This window comes from Trichinella spiralis (assembly GCF_000181795.1).
Source record: "Trichinella spiralis strain ISS 195 chromosome Unknown Scfld2, whole genome shotgun sequence".
NCBI lineage: Eukaryota > Metazoa > Nematoda > Enoplea > Trichinellida > Trichinellidae > Trichinella > Trichinella spiralis.
In genome coordinates, this window is record NW_003526941.1 from 3,369,841 (window position 1) to 3,390,320 (window position 20,480).

General features: G+C 36.6%; 5 protein-coding genes across 5 annotated transcripts; 2 read left to right on the forward strand and 3 right to left on the reverse strand.

The window, feature by feature from the left end:
• Positions 1-2,555: 2,555 nt before the first annotated feature.
• Positions 2,556-6,277, reverse strand: Tsp_03231 (sterol regulatory element-binding protein cleavage-activating protein). Its single transcript, XM_003379526.1, has 4 exons — positions 4,862-6,277; positions 4,655-4,709; positions 2,822-4,617; positions 2,556-2,636 (listed from the first exon to the last, which is right to left on the reverse strand). The coding sequence occupies exons 1-4, from the start codon at positions 6,275-6,277 to the stop codon at positions 2,556-2,558; spliced, it is 3,348 nt and encodes a 1,115-aa protein (XP_003379574.1).
• A 1,698-nt stretch (positions 6,278-7,975) lies between these two features.
• Positions 7,976-11,314, forward strand: Tsp_03232 (hypothetical protein). The gene is made up of 6 exons (XM_003379527.1): positions 7,976-8,154; positions 8,228-8,316; positions 8,476-8,627; positions 8,745-10,306; positions 10,380-10,761; positions 10,835-11,314. Exons 1-6 carry the CDS (start codon positions 7,976-7,978, stop codon positions 11,312-11,314), a joined length of 2,844 nt encoding a protein of 947 aa, XP_003379575.1.
• Positions 11,315-11,454: 140 nt separating this feature from the next.
• Tsp_03233 (conserved domain protein) lies at positions 11,455-12,340 on the reverse strand. The gene is made up of 5 exons (XM_003379528.1): positions 12,292-12,340; positions 12,128-12,245; positions 11,876-11,923; positions 11,621-11,759; positions 11,455-11,565 (listed from the first exon to the last, which is right to left on the reverse strand). The coding sequence occupies exons 1-5, from the start codon at positions 12,338-12,340 to the stop codon at positions 11,455-11,457; spliced, it is 465 nt and encodes a 154-aa protein (XP_003379576.1).
• A 1,408-nt stretch (positions 12,341-13,748) lies between these two features.
• Tsp_03234 (hypothetical protein) lies at positions 13,749-15,801 on the forward strand. Its single transcript, XM_003379529.1, has 4 exons — positions 13,749-13,780; positions 14,312-14,415; positions 15,121-15,229; positions 15,699-15,801. The coding sequence occupies exons 1-4, from the start codon at positions 13,749-13,751 to the stop codon at positions 15,799-15,801; spliced, it is 348 nt and encodes a 115-aa protein (XP_003379577.1).
• Positions 15,802-16,012: 211 nt separating this feature from the next.
• On the reverse strand, positions 16,013-20,183 carry Tsp_03235 (hypothetical protein). The gene is made up of 11 exons (XM_003379530.1): positions 20,157-20,183; positions 19,291-19,383; positions 19,027-19,077; positions 18,052-18,130; positions 17,622-17,738; positions 17,487-17,582; positions 17,224-17,427; positions 17,125-17,194; positions 16,812-16,892; positions 16,730-16,759; positions 16,013-16,166 (listed from the first exon to the last, which is right to left on the reverse strand). The coding sequence occupies exons 1-11, from the start codon at positions 20,181-20,183 to the stop codon at positions 16,013-16,015; spliced, it is 1,002 nt and encodes a 333-aa protein (XP_003379578.1).
• Between the last annotated feature and the right edge of the window lie 297 nt (positions 20,184-20,480).

Below are 20,480 nucleotides of genomic sequence, written 5' to 3' on the forward strand. Positions count from 1 at the left end.
GGAAGAAATTTTATGAAAGGAAGAAAATAAGCGAAAAGTGACAAACACAATTTGCATTGGAAAAATACCGGAAGTGGAGGAGGTATGTATTACTACTTTTTCTTTTTTGCTCACAAATTTTGCCCAACATTTTCTATTATCATCAATGAACTGAGCTGAAAATAATTAGAAAACTTTGCTTGTTTCAATTTCATGCATATTTTTTTATAACATTTTGTTGTTTGATCATTTTTTTCATTATTTTGCATATTAAATTCCAATACAGTTATTTATTTAAGGCAGTTATGTATGTAAAAGTAGAGTTGTTTAATTCTATTTTTCATTTAACGTTTCGTTGATTTATGATTAAGTTCAAAAATAAATATCTAATAATTGATTTTGTAATTAAATTATGAACTGTTTTCTTTGAACATCAGTTCTCAATGAAAAATTTATCCCAGAAAATGTATCATTTTAGTGGAAGATGTCTCTCAGTACATCATCCTTCAATAACTGTATATATATATATATATATATACATTTATTTATTTGTTTGATAAATGTTTCGAATGATTTGATAATTATGATAGGAAACATTTCAAGCTGATATTTTCTATCTCTACGACATTCAGAAAAGCTCAAGAAGCAAGTGAACTATTGCATTTCAAATTTTTTAACAAATATTAAACATAATAATGCACAGTTTTTTCATTCACCCACTGCAAGCAAGTTATGATCATTTTTCACTAGACGAACTATTAGACATAATGAATCATTATTTCTATACACTAAGGTGGACTTGTTGTTCAACTGATGATTGCACACACACACACACACACACACACACAAAGAGAGAGCGACAAGGTTATTTGCATAGTAAATTTTAAAAGAATGAATAAGGTTTGGCTTTTAAAAGGACGTTTGCGCGTGTGGCCCAAACATTTTTTACAGTAAGTACAATGGCCTTTTTTAATATATGTTCTTAATAAAAAAAGTGGAACATTCTGTCAAAATTTCAACAAATTCACGTGTACAGTGACTAGTTTTGACCTTTTTAATTTTTATTTCATTTTACAGAAGCACAGTGTAAATTTTATGGAAGCATTATTGTTAATTTATCATTAGCATATAATTGGACAGTTTAAATTGAATCATTGATTCAGATGAATGAAATTTTCCTCGTAAAAACATTTATTTCATACTAATATACAGAAATGAATTGATGATAATATTGTAACGAATGAAAAGTAATTTAATTAAGACAAGGAAATTTATAAATAGGCTTCCAGTGCTTAATAAAAAATGAAAAATCATTGGCAATAATTACATTTGAATGTTTAGCATGTACTGAAAGCATTGAATTGTGTTTCAATAATTATAATCTCAATTACATTATTTGAAAATTATGCATATTAAATATTTGAAGTATATCTAAGCAACGCGTGTATACAATGTAAACCTCACATTAATCAGTAATTAATATGCAATAACACAACTTGATATACTTTATAACTAAAGGACAACTTTGTTATATTTCCATATTTTGAAGATATGTGATACAGTTAATGGCATATATATATATATATATGGTCAAGCATATCATATGAAAGATATAATTTTAGAAAATTTGATAATATTTACCAGAAAGCCAATGCAAGTCATTTGGAAAAGGATTGTCATCATAGATAGACGGTGATAAGGCGGATATAAGCATGAGTGTGTTTGGTTTAAATTCGTATCCGGGAAATTCAACATCAGGCGACTCCATTGTTGTAGTGAGTATGTGATGTCTGTTGCTAATGGTGATTGTATTCGTGAGTTGATTGCAAATTTGAGCAGACTGTTAAAAAGAAAATAGTATACTAGCTGAATGTGGTTGTCTGTCAGTGAAAGTGCAGCCAACGGTGGTGGCCTGGCACGGATGGTGCGGCTCCGATGTACAAGACGGCCTACAATTTATAGACTGGCCAATGTGCAAGGCCATCAATGTCAGCTAGATGCTTAGATGCAGGGCCGACGTGGAAGGCGGTCGATGATCGAAAGATAGTGAAAATGATGAAAAATTAAAAGAATAAGAAAAAAAGCAGAAGAAGAAGAAGAAGAAGAACTAGAAGCAGAATACCAACTCCAAGTATATCATGTTCACCGTTGAGGTGTTAGTCACTGGCTGGTACTCAGCCGACCCTGTCACAAAGCAGCACTGACCGTCAGAAAAACCCACTTCGTTCATGTCGGCATAAAAGCCAAGACTAGAATTTCCATAGCGGCCGCCGGTTCTACTTTCATACATCACTTACGCAACCAGGTTTGATTACCATCATCGTCCAGTTGACCGTCCATCTGACCGGTCATTCATCGGTCAAATTTTAACGCTCGAATTAAATACCCCATTGGTATGTAAGTTTTTTCTTTTTCATTTGGTATATTTTTTTAATATTTAATTTCTTTTAAATTCATAGTTTTCAATTAAATGTTTAAAAATTTCTTTTCTTTAAAAGTTAGCTAAATGTACATATTTTGAATGCTACTTTCAAATATATAGTAGTGTATGTTTGTTTGATTATTTATTATTGCTATTAGGACCAAGGACATTTGTCGGCTGACCATTCGGACAATGATCTATTACCAAGCGTATCTACGTTGAGGACAACCGCAGGCTAAATAATAAACAAGTCTAAGAACTTCGGTCATTCAAATTATTTCAAGCTAACTTGCACATTTTTATCACTGAATTAAAAATATTATATTTTTATTATAATATACCAGTGCGTAAGTATGCAGATGTGTATTTTATTTTATAATATCTGTGAAATATTTTTTTTTATAAATTCCGTGAATGTACTGTAGAAGATGATTGAATGGTTATGAATGATTTTATAATTGGAAAATCGACACGATAAATCACATCTGATATGAAACACAAAAGTGCGTGCTCTCCAAGCCGTTGTAGATCGTGAATTCCATCCATTTGATTATCCAAATCTACTTGACGAAGCATCATCTTTTTTTCTAAATCCCACAGTTGTATCGATTGTTTCTGATTGACTGCAATTAAACCATCATCCAGGACGACAATCTGAGGAGTATCCAAACAAAAAGGTATAAATTTTTCTAGACTTTGCTTTATCTGACTAATCAATAGGCCGTCATACTTATCCCAGATCCAAATAATTTCAGACAGTGAATAGCCGACTAAAAATCTACCCGTCAGTGCTAACGCAATTTCAGCTGAACAGCCAACACAGTCACGCTGAATCCAAACGAGTCGACCAAGTTTGCACAAATTCCATGCACAGATAACACCATCCATGCAACAGCTGTATACAAACGTGTCCGTCAAACGATCAACTGCTACACTGATTACTGGTGAATTATGCCTGTGCATGCTAAATTCTACACAACCGGTGTTTAAATCGCAAACTTTCAATGTTTGATCCATACTAGCAGTGACTAATAGCGAATTGCAAACTGTCACGCAAGTTATTGTCATTTTATGGAGTTGAACTGCTTTTATTTCAGTACACTGAATTCCATGTATGTTCAAAGATGAAATTGTTTTCAACTCCATAAAATGCAGTTTTCCATCTAGCAGTGCAAGAATAAGTCGATTTCCTTGCAAAACAATTGCAGTTATTCCAACATTTGAAGGTGCAACTTGAGAAAGAATACATCCTGTTCGGTTTATGTCATACAGAGAACAAACGCCATTAGAATAGCCCAAAGCTAGAAGACTATTTTGACCACAGATGCACCATATATCGGCTGATTTCATAAAGTTATCCCAGGGCGGTTGGATTTTATCAATAGGCTTGACCCTAAGAAGTGGTCGATTTAGTGGATGTTCTATTTGTCCGGTTCTAGAATTCCAAATGGTTACGTGATTGTCCACTGAAACGGACACTACCCGATCATTCATGGCCAGTACAGCTTTGTAGTCTACGTGTTGTTTTTGAAAAGCTTTTGGTAAGGATTCAACGAAACAATTGCTATCTGTTGTTTGTCGAGTGGGAATTTTCCACAGTGCTGGCGGACGCTTGCCGTTTTCCGCACGAACGCCGAAACAAACATAAATTATAAATATTGCAACGGTTAGGAAAATGGCGCAGGTCAGTATCAAAATGGCGGTCAGTTTCACTTCAAGCCATGAAATGCGATTGCCAAACTGTGGTTCACCGGCGGCCAGAATGTTGCCGTGTTTCACATTTTCAACGATTAATGGTTGAGCATCTCTAGCTTGACGCCTGACTGTTTGCACCAAGGAACGATTGACACGAGCTTGCAGTTCTACTGCGGGCAAAATGGTGACAAAACGTCTACTCACCGTTACTCCTTTCGATTCCAGAAGCTCAGCCCAACAGTGGAACAATTCCCAGTGAGGTTTTTCTTCTGGCAACTTTGTAGGCAAGCTTTCGCTTGGATTGAAGCATCGGTGTATACCGACGGCGAACCAAACAATCCAAACACTTATGGCTAGCATGAAAAAACGTTGGAAGTAGCGTGGTCGATTTCGACGAAGTAATTGTTCCAAGCAGTGTGGAATTGGGATTCGATGTAGAAAATCTACTCGACTGTTAGCATCAGCGTTGATGTTCACATTCGTATCAGCATCCTTCAGACAATCATTTAGTGAATAATATTCTAAAGCAAAATGCAATAGTCATTGTTGGTAAGTTACCGTCATAATTGCTTTGAATGTAGGGAAGTATTTCCTGTAATAAAGAAGCTTTAAGCTATGATTTAAATAATTTCTAATATAAAAGAAAATATTTAAAATAACCTTGAAAAAAAGTGAGATCATTTTGAAAATTTTTTCCTTACCAAACAGTGCATTAAACGCAGCTGGAAGTAGGGACTTAAAAGCATGCTTAAACGGGCAACATACTGACGGGTAGTGATCATCAGGGTAATTTTGTATAGTATTCCTCTCACCGAACTGAGCTCGGCTTAATCGAAGTTTGTCGTTAGGCCCGAAACGAGCTAAATCAAAAGTAAGACAAGGTACGTAGAAGAACAATTGCATGTAAAAATCAACTACAAAGCCCACAAGAGCTACTGTACAAAATTCGCTTATTTCAGGAACGTCACTGCAAAAACCGACTGCCAGTACACAAAAGCCGATTAGAAAATTTTTTGTAATCGACCATCCTTCGGATGCAAGGCCTCTGGCAAGTCGTATGTTTACTTCCAGGTGAACTGGAGTACTAACAACTGATCGAGTGATGCACAGTGTATTCTCTACGCCAACTATTAAAGCTAGATAAGGAAACAGTTCCACCAGCCAGGTTCGACGAATCAGAGAAAAGTGACTACAAATGCCGGCTGCCATCAACAACGAGAAGGCTACTGTACATCCAGCTCCGAATGCCAATGCCCATTTGCTTTTTACCATTTCAATTTTTTGAGCACACACATACAGATATAGCAGCAAAATTATGTACGATATGAAAAGCAGCATGTAATCCATCCATGTTTTCTTAATTTTGTATTGAACATGGATCAAGTCTGCTGCAGATTCACCTGCATCTGGTGCACTGAATTGATTGCGCAGTTGAATTAAGAAATCAGTTGTGTTCTGATCGGCAATTATCGTCAGTGCATAGCTGGAAAGTCTGATCGAATTGGGTACTCCGTAAAGCAAATCAAATTTGCAGGATCGTGTTGTTTTTATTTGTTCAAGAAAATGCCTGTCCATGAAAAAAAGTCGACGATTATGACACCAAATGCCAGTTGGAGAAAGCACCAGCAATCCTGCAGCGCTCTGTTCATGGCAGGTTTCCTCCTCTTTCGATGAATTAGGCAAGAGTGCTTTTATTTGATCATCAAGTTCAAATGCCATACTGTAAAAGCCACGTACTACATCTGTCATATCTGCACCGTTGCTGTCATCATAGAGTCGAACAACAATTTGCAAAATCTGGGCAACAGGATACTTTTGATAAAGCCATGTCAGTTCATCTGGTTGCGGTGAAGCTGGCCAGCCGTGAGTTTTTACCAAAACGCAAGGTGACGGGTAAAACCAACGAACACGACTTAGTGGATATGACAACAGCAAAGCCATGCTTAAGCTGGTTATCAACGTGGCAAATGGATGACTAGAACAGAAGCGACCATATTTGTAATATGCATGTGTAACTCGTCTTTCGAGTATTTGCCAACGTCTTCGGACCATAACGCCTTTCCGCTGCATTTCAACGCCACTTCTTTCATGAAACTGATAACAAACAGAACCTACAGATTGTTGTTTACCTGAAAACGAAGTGACAATCACGCTTTGATACTTCAAGTGATAGTAATTCATTGTTTCTCCACAGTTTTTCCGACTTCGATTATTCATTCATCAAGGTCAGTAAACAACAATTTGACAAAGCCAACACGAATTTTAAAGTTCTTTGCTTTCAATTCCAGCATTAAAAATTAACGTCACCTCCTGATTACTAGAAGTAAACCCTGCTGTCAGATTAAAGCCGATCAAATTGTGCACCTTTTGCGCGTGTTGGAAATTAAACCTTTCATCGAATGAATGTCTTTCAAATTGAACAATCGAGCATTACTCCAAATACTTCTGAAGAACAAAACTATTAAATTGCATTTATTGAGCATCAAATGTATGACTAGATAAGTTAATCAATTGAGATTACACTTTTGATTGAACCAAATGAAATTTCCATAAATTTACAAATTTCAGTTGGCATAATTTTTTGAATATTATTTTTTCAAAATAAACCAACAAAAACCAAATTTTGAAATAATAAGTGTTGCTTAACAAGCTGTCGCTCGGCAGTGCTAATGCGAACGAAACTGTACTGTGTCGTTTATGATGCATTCAAAAATTAAAGCATCTATCTATCCATATTTTGGGCATACGTGCAACCAAGCACAAGGCAGCAAATGCACGGACCATTGAAAATTCATAAATTCTTGCTGAAATATTAAATATTAGGCTATTTACTGTTCAGCTGCATAGCATTCAGTTAAAATAATGATTATTTACTGCAAAATGATTTAAAAGTAAGAAACGTTTAATTTGTTATCCATGTATATATTAATTGATTTGTATGCCTTCACTTCTTAATATTATAATAAAATGCTGCAATAAATTAAGAAAATAACTTTCTATTGAAGATTTGAGCTTCAAAATTATTGAAAATTGCATTTTAAGTGATTTCAATTTAAGCAAATAAATATATTTGTAATGATGTTTTTGTTCTTGAAAATCATTTATACTGTTACAAAAGACGAGGTATGTGAATGAATGAATGAATGAATGATTTTGCTGTTTGTTTGATTTACGAGTTTGTGCAACTATCAGGTCTGTCTATACTGATGTAAATAATAATGGATGGTTTGTGGTGAAAAGTTTTGTTGCGCAATAAAAGAAACTGTACAACGTAAGTGATATGGACGGTTATCATCCTGAACGCCCGCCGAGACGAGCTGTTGTTAATCAGCCGCAGAAATATCAGCCTCTTCATTCTGTACAATAAAAGCATTTAAAAAAAATCCAAATTATCATTATTACTATTTGTCTCGTGTTGTAGGCTGGCTTATTGGTCGATGTGGTTAGAACGCTCACAACTAGGTGTGTAGATTTTTTTTCGCATTCTTCAATTTGATGGTCTTATTGCTTGTTCATTTGCTTGAAATTGCTACTATAGTTGACATGTCTCGGTGATTTATTGTATTTTTGTTTTGCAATAGTCCATCGCAAGCGCAAAAGGAACTTCAAAAAGAAAAACTCGAGAAAGATTACGCCTCCACTTCGGAATCAATCAACCGTTTAATTGACGGTATTTGAAGTTGATTTTGGTTTAAATTGTACAAAGTTAAACATGTTTTTCTGTTATAATAGTCAAATGAAACAGTTGTTTATTGTTCCTATAAATTTGTTTCCTTTTTTTAATGCAGAACATCATGATGATTTGACTTTGGTGTTGCAATCATTTCGACGTCTCAGCACAAACGTTAAAAGTAAAACCATATCCAGTGTTGATGAAAAATGGTGAAGATGACAAGTCTTTTTTTTTCTTTTTATTCAGCTGCACGAGAACGAATTAGAATGGTGAAAAATAATTTGTCATCGTGTCAAATGTTGCTGAGGTGCAAGCGTGACGAGTTGAAAAAGCTTTGGCTCGAATCGGCCGAACACAAATACGTTGTGAAATTACTTGAGCAACTGTAAATATTTTTGCAGTATTTTTATTATTGTATATTCAAAAAACTTCATATAATGTTTTATATTATCTTTCAGCGAGACTGTAAAATCATCGTACAGTGAAATGGTGGAATTTATGGAAAACAAGAACTATTTGCATGCCGCGGAACTTCTTACAGTATCTCGTGAGTTTATTTTTCACTTTTGTAATTTGTAATTGATTTCTTTGTCGATCAACAGAAGCATTAATTAATTAATTAGTTGTTTCTGACTTGACCGAGATGCGAATTTGTAGATGTGATTATTGTGAATTGCAAATGCAAGTGTGTATGTAATTTTTGTAGAAATGACATTGGATGGCAATTTGAAAGAAATGGAAAGTTTGAAAGATTTGCGTTGCATGTTCGACGAATGCAGGCGTGCTTTGTTTGAAAAAATTATTTCCGAAATTAGTGAACAACTTTACAATAAGCCAGCGTTGGATGTACTGAACCAAGTGGGCCGAGCTGTTGCTGGTGGTGGTGGTAGTGGTGCTTTTGGTGGTGAATTGTCCAAAGTGAACGACTTGCCATTGGGTAATACGACGATCGATTACGCGTCCATTGTCAACCAGATACCGGTGCTCAGTGACAACGGCTGTTCGTTGGAAGATCTGAAAGACGAGCATCGCTTCAACAAGCCGGTGCAGCGTTTGGCTACTTTGGTCGATGCACTCGGCTGGCTTGATCAGTTGCAAAAAGCTGCTGGAATAATCGAAAGCCAAATGGACGACCGCCTGTGGACGGTGCTCGTCAACGGTACCACCAAATTCATCCGCGACCATTTGCACGGTTCGGCTAGCGCCACCGGCGACTGTAGATCGTTGGCAGAATTGATGCGCTTGTTGTTTGTCCAATTTCGCGCTACCGCTTCCATATTCCAAGTGCTGGTCAAGCAGATGGAACGTGTCCACCAGTACAGGGGTCGATTGTTGGACGATCACTTCGACGTGCCTTTGATTTGGGATCGAATTCAAGCGACAATGGAACGTCTGCTGGATCTGTACTTGCTAGATACCGATGTCAGTGGTGGTGGCAATGGCGGTGGACCGGGGCGGCGGCAACGGTGCCCGCGCGACGGGGCCGTTGCCATTGCCGTCGGCCCGCCCGAGTTGACGGAATCGGCGGAGATGAGCGTCTATTTCGCACGCAAGCCGACCACAGACCGTAGTACTGCTTGGCCGGCCCGTGGTCGTCGTCTGTTCAAGTTCGACTCGACCGCGTTCGCCCAGGCTTACCGCGACGAGCAGCTAGCGGCCGGCCGGGAGGGCGGTGCCTTGACCGACCGGCCCGGTGAAACGCACACTTTGTGCCCGGCTGGCTTGGAAAATGCCAAGGCGGTCATTTTTCGGCTGACGTCCAAATTCATCGCCGAGGTCGAAAGGCACTTCAACCGGGGCGGCTGTTCCCACGCCGGTGGCCCGGCCGCTCGTTGCCGGCTTCGCATCCACTTCGACAACTACGTGCGCCGGATGTTGTTGCCCACTCTGAGCGCCCGGCTGTCGGACAAGGTGCGAACAGTGCTTCTCGACCGTGAGGACGCTTGGAGCCGTTCCGACCAGAACGCCGACGCCAAGTTCCAACTGCCGCCGTCGGCGGTTCCATTGCTGGTCAGCTCGTTGAAGACCCTGCACGCCTGCCGCGACGTGGAGACGGCCCTGCTGGCCGCGCCGGCGTTTTGTCGCGAATTTTTCCAACTCTGGCTCCAAGCCGTCCAACTGTACCGACAGGCCGCCGCCAGACAGTACGATCGGTTGACTTGCGCGACCGAACCAACTGCGCCAAAGCGAACCCACCCAAGAACCACCCAACCGGCCCAAGAAGCCGCCAACAGCGACAGACGACCGGGAAAAATCAGCTCCGCTTGGGCAATTGACGGCGACATCGGTCGTCTGTTGAAATCCCTACCCAACTGGCAGCAATTGACTTCCCCGTCAGCAGCAGTTGACCAGTCGTCATGTTCGTCGGCCGTTGACCACAGCCCGTCGGCCGGCGACACGGCCGGATCCTCTTCTTCTTGTTACAGCGAACCTGCCGACGATCGTTCACGTCACGCCCGAGAGTCGGATATTTTGATCAGCAATCTTGGCACTCAAGCCAGAATTGAGCACAACGAGCTCATACCGTTTGAACATCGGTTCGTTGTTCATATGACGATGTCGTTCTCCTCTCATGCAGAATATGCTGTAATTTTTTTGATTGGTTTTCAGCAAATTCCAACTCATGGCCTGTTATCAAGAGTCGGTCGAATATTTTGCCAAGATCACTAAAGCTGCGGTAACGTCGTTGCCGCAGTCGGTGCGGACAAAGTTGAAAATTTTGCCGGACGCCGGCGTTGATGACCACCACCAGCAGGGCATTGTCGACGATCGTCCAAACGATGCTCAAGCTGAACCGTCAGAACCGTCCACAGAACTGTTGTCGTCGTCACTTTATGGCAACTTTATGCAGTGTCTGCAAAGCGTTGACCAGCTGGCCGCCAACTGTTTGCTGATGCTTCACCTCGAAGTTCGTGTTCATTGCTTCTATCATTTGCTGCCACTGTTTCAGCTAACCGCTTTTGTCGGATCGAATCAACAAATTGACCAACAAGTACGTAATTAGACGACGACAACCAAAAATCAGTATTCTTAAAACGACTACTGTTTCGTTCGTCTAATTACAGGTAATCCATTTGAACAAAGATTTAATGCAGATGCACGATGCTCTTTCGGGATTCTTTCAACCATACAAATTGAAATATATATTCGAAGGATTGGGTCATTTGATTGCAGCAATATTCATATCCGCGTGTCAGAATATTTCTCGAATCAACGATGCAGGCAAAAAAAGAATCTGCCGGGATATTTATACAATACAACAATGTTTGTCAAATTTGACCGGAGAACGTGAAGCCGATTTGGATCAGGCGAGAAAATTCTATCAACTCCTTTACAAATCACCGGACGATATTTTAAATTCAGTCGTCGAAAATGGACCTGAATTCACTTTACAGCAGTACAGTAATTTACTTGCGCTCGCTGTTCGATCGCACGCCAATTTGAGCAGCGAACCGGGTGCTTTGGAACAGCGCTTGACTCGTTTGAAAAATCTAACCAACGAAATGCGCAATTTGGAAAAAAACAAGAGCTCAACTCAAGAATGAACAACATGCTCAATAATAACATATTATTATATTAAATATGAAAATGACTTTTTTTAATTACAATTAATTCAAAAATTACTTTAATAATAGAAAGAAAACAATCACGTCACCATTAATTAAATAAATTAATCACAAGTGGGTTAAGATGCACTGCTGTTCGTGGCCTCTGCCAAAAGTTCCGGAGGCTTTGATGATTTCGGATGCTTATTTTCGAAATGCTGCCCGTAAGTTTTCAAATCCGGCATTTGCGACTGCAATTGTTCAATTTTTAAATCATCAAACTACTGTTCACCGAGTGTCACCTACCCGGCAGACAACGCACTGATAAATCAAACCTTTCTGAGCTGCCTTTTTATGATCCACTGCAGAACCCTTTTTTGCCTCTTGCTGTTTCTTCAAGTTTCTTTGCTGAGATTGCAATTTCTGTTGTCCACGAGCCATTTGCCTTAAATCAAATTTGACAATAATTAAAAATATTTCACTATGAAACGACTTTCCACACTGATACAATAATTTCTATTTTCATAAAGAAACAATCAATTTAAGCAACACCAAAACAACAACTCATTTTCACTTGCTGGCAATACGGTAACTTTAATGATTGTCAAGCTTAAATATTTCAATAAATTCGAAGATGACGAATTTTATTATTGATTTCAAACTTTCAAACAGTCATATCTATTTAACTGTGAAATTATTTATTTATTTATTTTTGACGAATTATTGTATTACCGAATTTTGAGAAATAAGATCGCTGAAGTAAATATGTAAACATCTACAATCAGACAAGCGATCACCGCCGAGAGAATTCACACGCTTATTGTGCAATCGGATTGATCAATTCTGATTTCTGGTTCTGCCATCGAAGCTGCGCATGTCACACCATCTATCGTCACTCTTTTGACTGGTCTCTGTTTTCCTGTATGGCAGTCTGTTGTTTTAAGAAATTTAAATTATTTTTTGCTTTGCTGAGATACTGATAAGCGCTAATCGTGTTCCACGCACTTTCATCAATTTTCGAAACATGTTTTCACCAAATGATAATTATTATATTATCTTAAATAAATAACTTTATAATATGATACGGCAAATTGTGGTGATATGTGTTAGTGACCGTTTGTTTTGTTCTCAGTGTGTTTTTCACTGTACAGCCAAGTTAAAATGAAATTGTTTGGTTTTTTACTCTTTTCATCGTAATTACTGTAAAATTACAGGAGATTATATATTGACAGGCAGGTTTAATTTATATTTTTTTTACTTGATCGTTTTGTTGTTGTACAGTAGTTACTGTAATGCAAGGTAGTAAGGCAGAAATTGTAAAGTGTATTGCCGTGAGCAATGTTATTTCATAAAATCTATACGCTATTACGAATTGGAAACTAGATTATTCAACCTAAGGCAAAGTAGTTTTCTATTTGCATAATTTACTATTCACTCAGTTACTAATTTTCATTTTCATAGCTAGTTATTCAGCGTATCGTCATGACGGCACGTGCTGAATTCCAGTTCTCTCCTTCAATTGTCATCTATAATTGAAAGGTATGCTATATTATATTGCCTGTGATATCCATCTGTGCTTTTATAGCATGGGAAATTTGCTTGCTATTTTTATGAATATACTAATATGCTGGTTGGAATTTGTCGATTGCCGTTTCGTTTTATTTTACACGTTTTGATGCATTTTTGCATATCCACAATCTGTGGTCAACTGTATAAAACAAGCAACTAACAATCTGAATAAATAGCTAAAAAAATTCAGTATATTATTTTTATATATTCGTTTTAGACTTACTGTGTGCGGCAAGTGAATAATGACGTTTCAAATGGAAAACTAAACGCTTCCGTAAAAGTTTTTTGTTTTCATTTATTGAAAACCACATAATTGAATAAAGTAACTCGTGCAGAATGTGGACCTCAACGATGAAGTATTTTCGGTAAGTTAAATTTTTTCAAATTTGAATTTTGAATTGTTTAAAAACATAGCTGCTAATAGATGTTGATTCTCAAGATTAGTGAAATTTACAGCATATGTAGTGCGTAAAATTTGCTGAAATTTGACGTCTTAAGTAACGAACGTTTTAGATGTTCATTAATTAGAGTAGTGTATTTTCAAGTTATATTGTATTTCATTCATTTCATGTATTTTCAGGTTGTTTTGATATTTGAAGTTAAATAGAATTTTTTATTTCGCAATGCTGAGTTCAGGTGGAGAATCATTTTTCAATAACGTTTAATTTAGCAATCAAATCATGTATTTTCAAGTTGTTTTGATATTTGAAGTTAAATAGAATTTATTTCGCAATGCTGAGTTCAGGTGGAGAATCATTTTTCAAGAACAGTTTATTTAGCAAACAGTTTTAGTAGAATATAGTTTGGTTGAATAGCACTATCTGCAAGTTGTTTTATTTGCTTTATTTCAGAATTTTATATGCATATGTCCAGTGCTTTGGATTTGATTCAAAAGCAGTTAGTTTCTTTGAGTAAAATTAATATAGTGCGTCAAAATAAGAGCATAATAAATCTATAATCATTTAATAAAATTCTTCATTACATTTATGCCATTCGGCTATTACTGACGGAAAATTAGGTTGTTTTACCAGAAGCAAAGTAGTTTAATATTTATATAATTGACTTTTCAGCATATTTCATTTTATGGTCATTTAGTCTATAATCATAGCGGTATTCAACTGCATCCGTTTTTGAAAGATGAGATGCGTTTCTCCTATAATTTGCTTGCTGTTGGTGCATGCATGCATGACACCAAATATGCTGGTTTAAAATGAATGGGCTTTACTGTTATTAGCATTTTCATTAGTAATGTCATTATATTTTAGATGCTGTCGTTTTATCGTACTCGTTAAAGGATAACAACAATGGTTGAAGTTTTGAACATTGGTAAGTTTGTATTGGAAAGTTTTACAGCATGCAATGGGATGTAACAAGGCAACGTGAATTAACAGAATTGCATGTAAATAATTTCCAATAAATATCTTCCAGCTATTACTGCTTCAAATTTGGAAAGAAGAAACGATTGAAAACAAGATCAGAATTCCTAAACAGAATTTCAAAATCATATCCATATACATACCATGAAAGAGAATGTAAGAATTACAATTGATATTCTGTATTATACGGCACATTATGTACGCGTTATATTAATTTGTAAAGCTGGCTTCAAATTCGAATCTTGTATTACATGGGGACGAAGTGCTGTGGAGCTGTTGCATTTTCCAATATTACTGACAAGATCATTATGCGATGCAAGCCTCCCGTTTTGAAGATAAGGTAATAAGCGTGAATTTTTCATGTTTTTACTGTGCATATTCTGTTATTACACATTATATGCATGTTTTGCTTTCATCATGGTACATAAAAAATTACATTTTTTAAATCCATATATTAACAACATTCAATGTTTAGGAAATTGAACCACTTCAAGGATGCAGTTTATTCAAAATGATACCATAATTATGAGAAGAAAGAAGAGTGAACCTGTCGAAATTGTCTGTCGTCTTATGAAACGTTATGAAACTTCTACTTATGGATTATGAAGCCTCTCCTAGAGCCTGAAACGCTGGAGCATTATTCCTCAATCTATTGGTTTCATCTCAACATGCGAGATTTTTCAAAACTTTAAAAGTGAAGCAGCGACAGGTTGCTTCTCAATGTAAGAAGAATGGCAATTCCATAACCGCTGAGGCCTTAATATGCCTGTAGCATCCATCATGCAGAAAGCCGCGGGTTGGTGAGCTGCAGCGCCAACTTCATGTCAACGAGATTTGTTATTTCCAACCCCAATATTGCAGGTCCAATGGAAGATGTGCATCGTACAGATAAAGCCCCAAAAGAACCAACGCAGTCAATAGAAGGATTTGAGCATCAAAAGAGTGTTGCAAGCATTTCTAGAGATTGCACGTATGTTGCATGGTTGCATGCATGGTTGCATGCTTCATGGTTGCAGTTTTATCAAAACGATACGATTATGCAAAGAAAACAGAAGAAGGAAGCTGTCCAAATTGCGCAGTAGATTTGTCGAGAAGCTTTACAAGTGATTCAGGTAAGTTATTGAGCAGTATTCATTTTAAATTGGCTTTATTTCTCCACTTCTAAGTCATAGCATTAAATAATATGCATAAATTTCTTAGATGTGGATCGAAATGGATAGATTAGAAGAATTATTCCAACATCAAAAGTGCAAGCATTTTCATTGATTCCGCGACTGCTCACGGTTGAACATTTATCAAAAGGAAGTGCAAACAAGAGAGGAAGCTGCCCAAATTGCGCAGTAGATTTGTCGAGAAGCTTTACAAATGACTCAGGTAAGTTATTGAATAGTATTCATATTTTGTATTTGATTTCTCAACTTATAACATGCATTTTTTAGGTGTGGATCGAAAATGATGGAATGGAAGAATGATTCCAACTTCAAAACTAAGAGCATCTCCAGTCAAAAAGTTATCAAAGCGAAGTGCAACTGTGCAAATTGAGCAGCAAATATATTTAGAAGTTTTAAGTAACGCAGGTAAGTTAAATTAAGCCCTCTGAAACTTATGCGGTTCATAAAGATCTTTTATAGCGATGCATCGTTGCTGAATTTGGAGGTATCACCTTATCGGACGAGATGTTCAGAAGATAAGAGAAGAGATCTATCAGAAGAAGCGATGTTTTATGGTGAGAACTCAAATTACAGGTAGGAAGCTACATTTCGCTATATTCATTCGGTAAGCTGCATTTCGCTTGAGCGATGCAATATCCAGCACAGAGCGTTTTATAATGTTTCGACAAGCATTGCAGCCAACCCTCGTTGGGATTATCGATTGGAATTAGCAAGTGAGAGACAAGATTATTTTTCCTGAAAATTTTTTGGAAATCGCCTGAGGCGTAAATTTGGGTGTAGCTTAAGGGTGAACATTTTTTTGAAAATGGATTCAGGCGTAGCTTTGGGTGAACCTTGAGGGCTAAATTTTTTTAAAAATTGCCTGAGGTGTACCTTGGGGCGTAGCCTCGGGGAAATTTTTTAAAATATTAGAAAATTTTGAAATTTCAGAAAACAATTGCCGGAGGCGTAGCCTAAGGCATAGCCTGAGAGCAAATATTTTTTTGAAATTTGCCTCAGGAGTGGTTTGAAGGCAAATAGTTTTTTTAAATTGCCTGAGGCCTAGCCTGAGAGCAAATGTTTTTTTAAAATTGCCTGGGGCATAGCCCAGGGCGTAGCCGCAGGGTAAAATTTTGAAAAACTTGGAAAATTTTTGAAATTAAAAAGACGTTGCCCGGGGCGTAGCCTTAGGCATAGCTGGAGGCATACCTCGAGGAAATTTCCCAAAAGGGAGAGCCTAGAGCATAGCCTGAGGCGATAATTTTATTTGATCATTTTCATTCTAGGGTTATTTTCTTAAAGGCTCTCCTGCAACTTACCTTACCTGACACATACGTGAATGCCCATACCTAAAATGTGTTAATATTAACTGATAGCCTTAACGCAATAACGGACCCTTACCTGATAATCCTGTTGTGATGTGGAATGTTCGCATAATTCATTTCACACATTTCAGATCTGATCAGTTGTTCCTGATCAGATCTGAAATGTTGTATCAGAGAAGTGTTAAGGAACTTACTAGTCTTTGATGCAAGATGAACGCACGTATAGTCCATCTTCTCAAATCTGCTGCTAGTATGAAGTGTCCGTCGTTGAGTCTGCTGTTCTCTGACTTCTGGCAGATACTGTTACCATATCTAAAACATAAGAGCGTTAATAAGTATAGTAAAGCATCAGAAGTAATAAGAACTTACTTGACATTACGATGACGCACCTTGGACGGGTATTATTCATATTGTTCAAAATACTGGCATTAATACCAAACGATTCTGTAAAAATTACACCTGAAAATAGTGTCAAATGTAGGACTTACCTGTGACTCGAAGAATAAGTATGCTCGGCAAAGTATCCAGTGCTGTAGAGACATGTATATTCCCTCCAGCTGGTGGTTTCTTGTTTATATGGATTCCCATCGAAAAAATGTCTTTCTTTAATTTATGCAATGGGGTGAATTTTCTTAGCATGTTCTCATTCACATTTTGCAGCTTCATCTTCCCAGACACCCATGTTACCAGATCTAAAACATAAGAGCGTTAATAAGTATAGTAAAGCATCATAAAAGTAATAAATACTTACTTGACACTATGATGACGCAAGTTGAACGTGTAATATTCATCCTGTTTAATCTGCTATGGTCAAGTATTAAACGATTTTGTTGATGAAAAATTGAACCTGAAAATATGTATGAGTAATGTCAAATTTAGGACTTACCTGTTACTCGAAGAATAAGCATGCTCGGCAAAGTATCCAGTGCTGTAGAGACAAATGAATATTCCAACCAGCTGATAATTTCTTGTTTATACGGGTTCCCTAAGGAAAGCTGTCTTTCTTAAATTTATGCGATAGGTTCAATTTTCTTAGCATGCTCTCAAGCAGCTACGCATGACGAATTGTCTTTCTCCATTTCACGCATGTAGTGGAATCGCTGACAGTCAGCCAAATCCATCCGTGTGATTATTTTTAACCATGTGGTAGATTATAAAGATTTGATGTCACAAAGTCTCAAAATGTCTGAAAATTATTAATTATTGCAATTACTGGTATTAAATAGCCATATTATAAAAAGTAATTGAAGACAAATAACAGTGCATCTGGATTTAAGCTTTACGTTACACATAGAAATTGTAAATAGATTACTCACTTGTTAAATCAGGTGCATATGATAAAAATGTGGAGATCATTTGCTCAACTTGAGGGTTCAAAGATGTTGCTATTTCAATCTTAAACCAAAGAACTTTATCCACGGAGTTTAAAGTATGTTATACTTACCCTAGTTCACTTTCAGCGTTACGATCCCATAATGTTGACGTTTTTCAAACTTCAAAATAATGTGAACCACTTCAGCAGTAGAAAATAATAAAGGCACAGGAATTTAAACTATAAACCATAAAATAAATGCTATACTGATAATCTGTTATTGTAAAATATGCATACCATTATTCATATTGAGCTGTGAAGTAAGTCACCGTTGTTCACTTATCCTAAAAGTTATTAGATAATATAATATTTCAGTTTTCAAAGCGAGTGAAATATAGACAAAGGTGTTTTTTTACTTACATGATGACTTTATCCTATCACGAAAGATGCGTGGACGTATCGAACATTTCCAGGTAAAAATGATAATAGAGAATATTGAATGTGTTATGAACTAGTATAAATTTTCAAATATTAATGTGTGCAGAATAAAGGATTTGTTTTTTACTTACATGTCATCTTTATTTCTGTCAAAATTCAGCGACAGTGCCATCACTAGCGAGGAAATTTAGTATTACAAAATAAATAAGTGGCTTGAATTCTAAAATTATTATGATGCACCGTTATTTGTCTTCAATTACTTTTTATAATATGGCTCTTTCACGTTGGCTTATCTGATTATATTCATGCTAATAGTAAGGTAGAATGGTAATTGTAACATACGTATTGCCCTGCTTACCCTTTCTTTCATGTGAAATTGAATTTAATTATGTGAGTATTGGTAATTCGTTGCCCTTTACAGTTTTATAGGAACAGCTCCAGTTGTCGGCATTGAAGTGGTTTGTCAGTTTTCTTTCTCCGTTTCTGAAAAAATTTTATTTCAATAAGATACTACATATTCGGAATAGACTGAAAATTTAACTTGCTCTTCATGGCACATGTATGTAATATTCCACTGCAACCCGTGTGAGATCTGAAAGTAGAATATATTAGAAAATTCATCTCAAAATACGGAATATCAATAAGTACTCTATTGTCTGTTGCATCTTTAAGGAAACGAAGTAATGTGTCATCAGGAATAATTCAATGTTAGTACTGTTAGCGGGAACAGAAATCAGTTCGAAATGACAAGTCATGCAAATAGCGTGCATAGAAGATGAGCACTACATTATAGAATAGCACTTACCTCTTCATCATAGATGATATTCAAGAGTGCTACTATATTTCCGCACGTTCCGCTACGGCGATATGCTATAGAACTGACCATAGATACGACATTCTGAAACATTGCATAATAGTAATTAAAGTTGCCTTTGGTAGAAGAACCTACTTTACGGTAAATTATAGCGTATTAGCATAAATTATTGACCTTTTATTAATGTTACTGTTATAATTAAAGCTATTTTGCTTCTGGTTATATAAGTGTATGGATAATGCAATTAGCATAAAAATTTATTTCACTAAACTGTAATAGTATATCAGCATTGATATAAATGAAAAACTATATTGATTAAATATGAAAATAAACTGACGTTAACAATTGTTATTTGTTTAAAGTGGAAATAAAAAGATGTGATGCAAGAAGATGTACTACATGCGTTACATTTTATATTATGAAATATGAAGGCTGATAATTAATAGCTTTATGTGAAATAGTGAAATGAAATAGTTAGGTAATGGTCAGTACAATTTCCAGTAGATTCATTCTTCCAGAAATTACTCAAAAAATTTACTTCCCCATAGTTTCATGTGATTAGCTGAAAGGGGGAGGATACTTGAGNTGTAGATTCATCACNGGTATTAAAACTTTTCTACATTCCACANGCATACAACTGAAAATAAAAATATAGCAAAAAATAGTTTTCAGCAAAATTGAAATTTTCATTTCTCTCAAAAATCAAGGTGTTGGAAGACCGTCATGCACTAACATCAATATGGGCACGACTTGAGCCACAACTTAAACAGTAACTTACCCTTCTGTTTCATGTGTGACATTGAATACTTAGAAGTTAAACATACCAAGCTCACTCATGGCCGTCGCATTACTCTTACCGATTGACTACCGTAAGTGCATAACATTCTGAAAAAGTTATCAAAAAGTTAATAAAATTTAAATAAGGGACGACATTGCCATATGATGGAATCGCTTTCTTTGCCATTTAAAAAATACGAACAATAAGGCAATATGTAATTCAAAAACNCTTATCGAATGAGTAACGTTTATTTACGTACTGATTGGATGTTTCTACATAACAGTGCATAATATGCATAAATTGTTTTTTACAGGATGATATTGAAAACCGATACACTGACAAAAACACACACGTCCTCCTTGAATTCCAATGTAAAAGATATGTGGATTAATATAGGCGCATG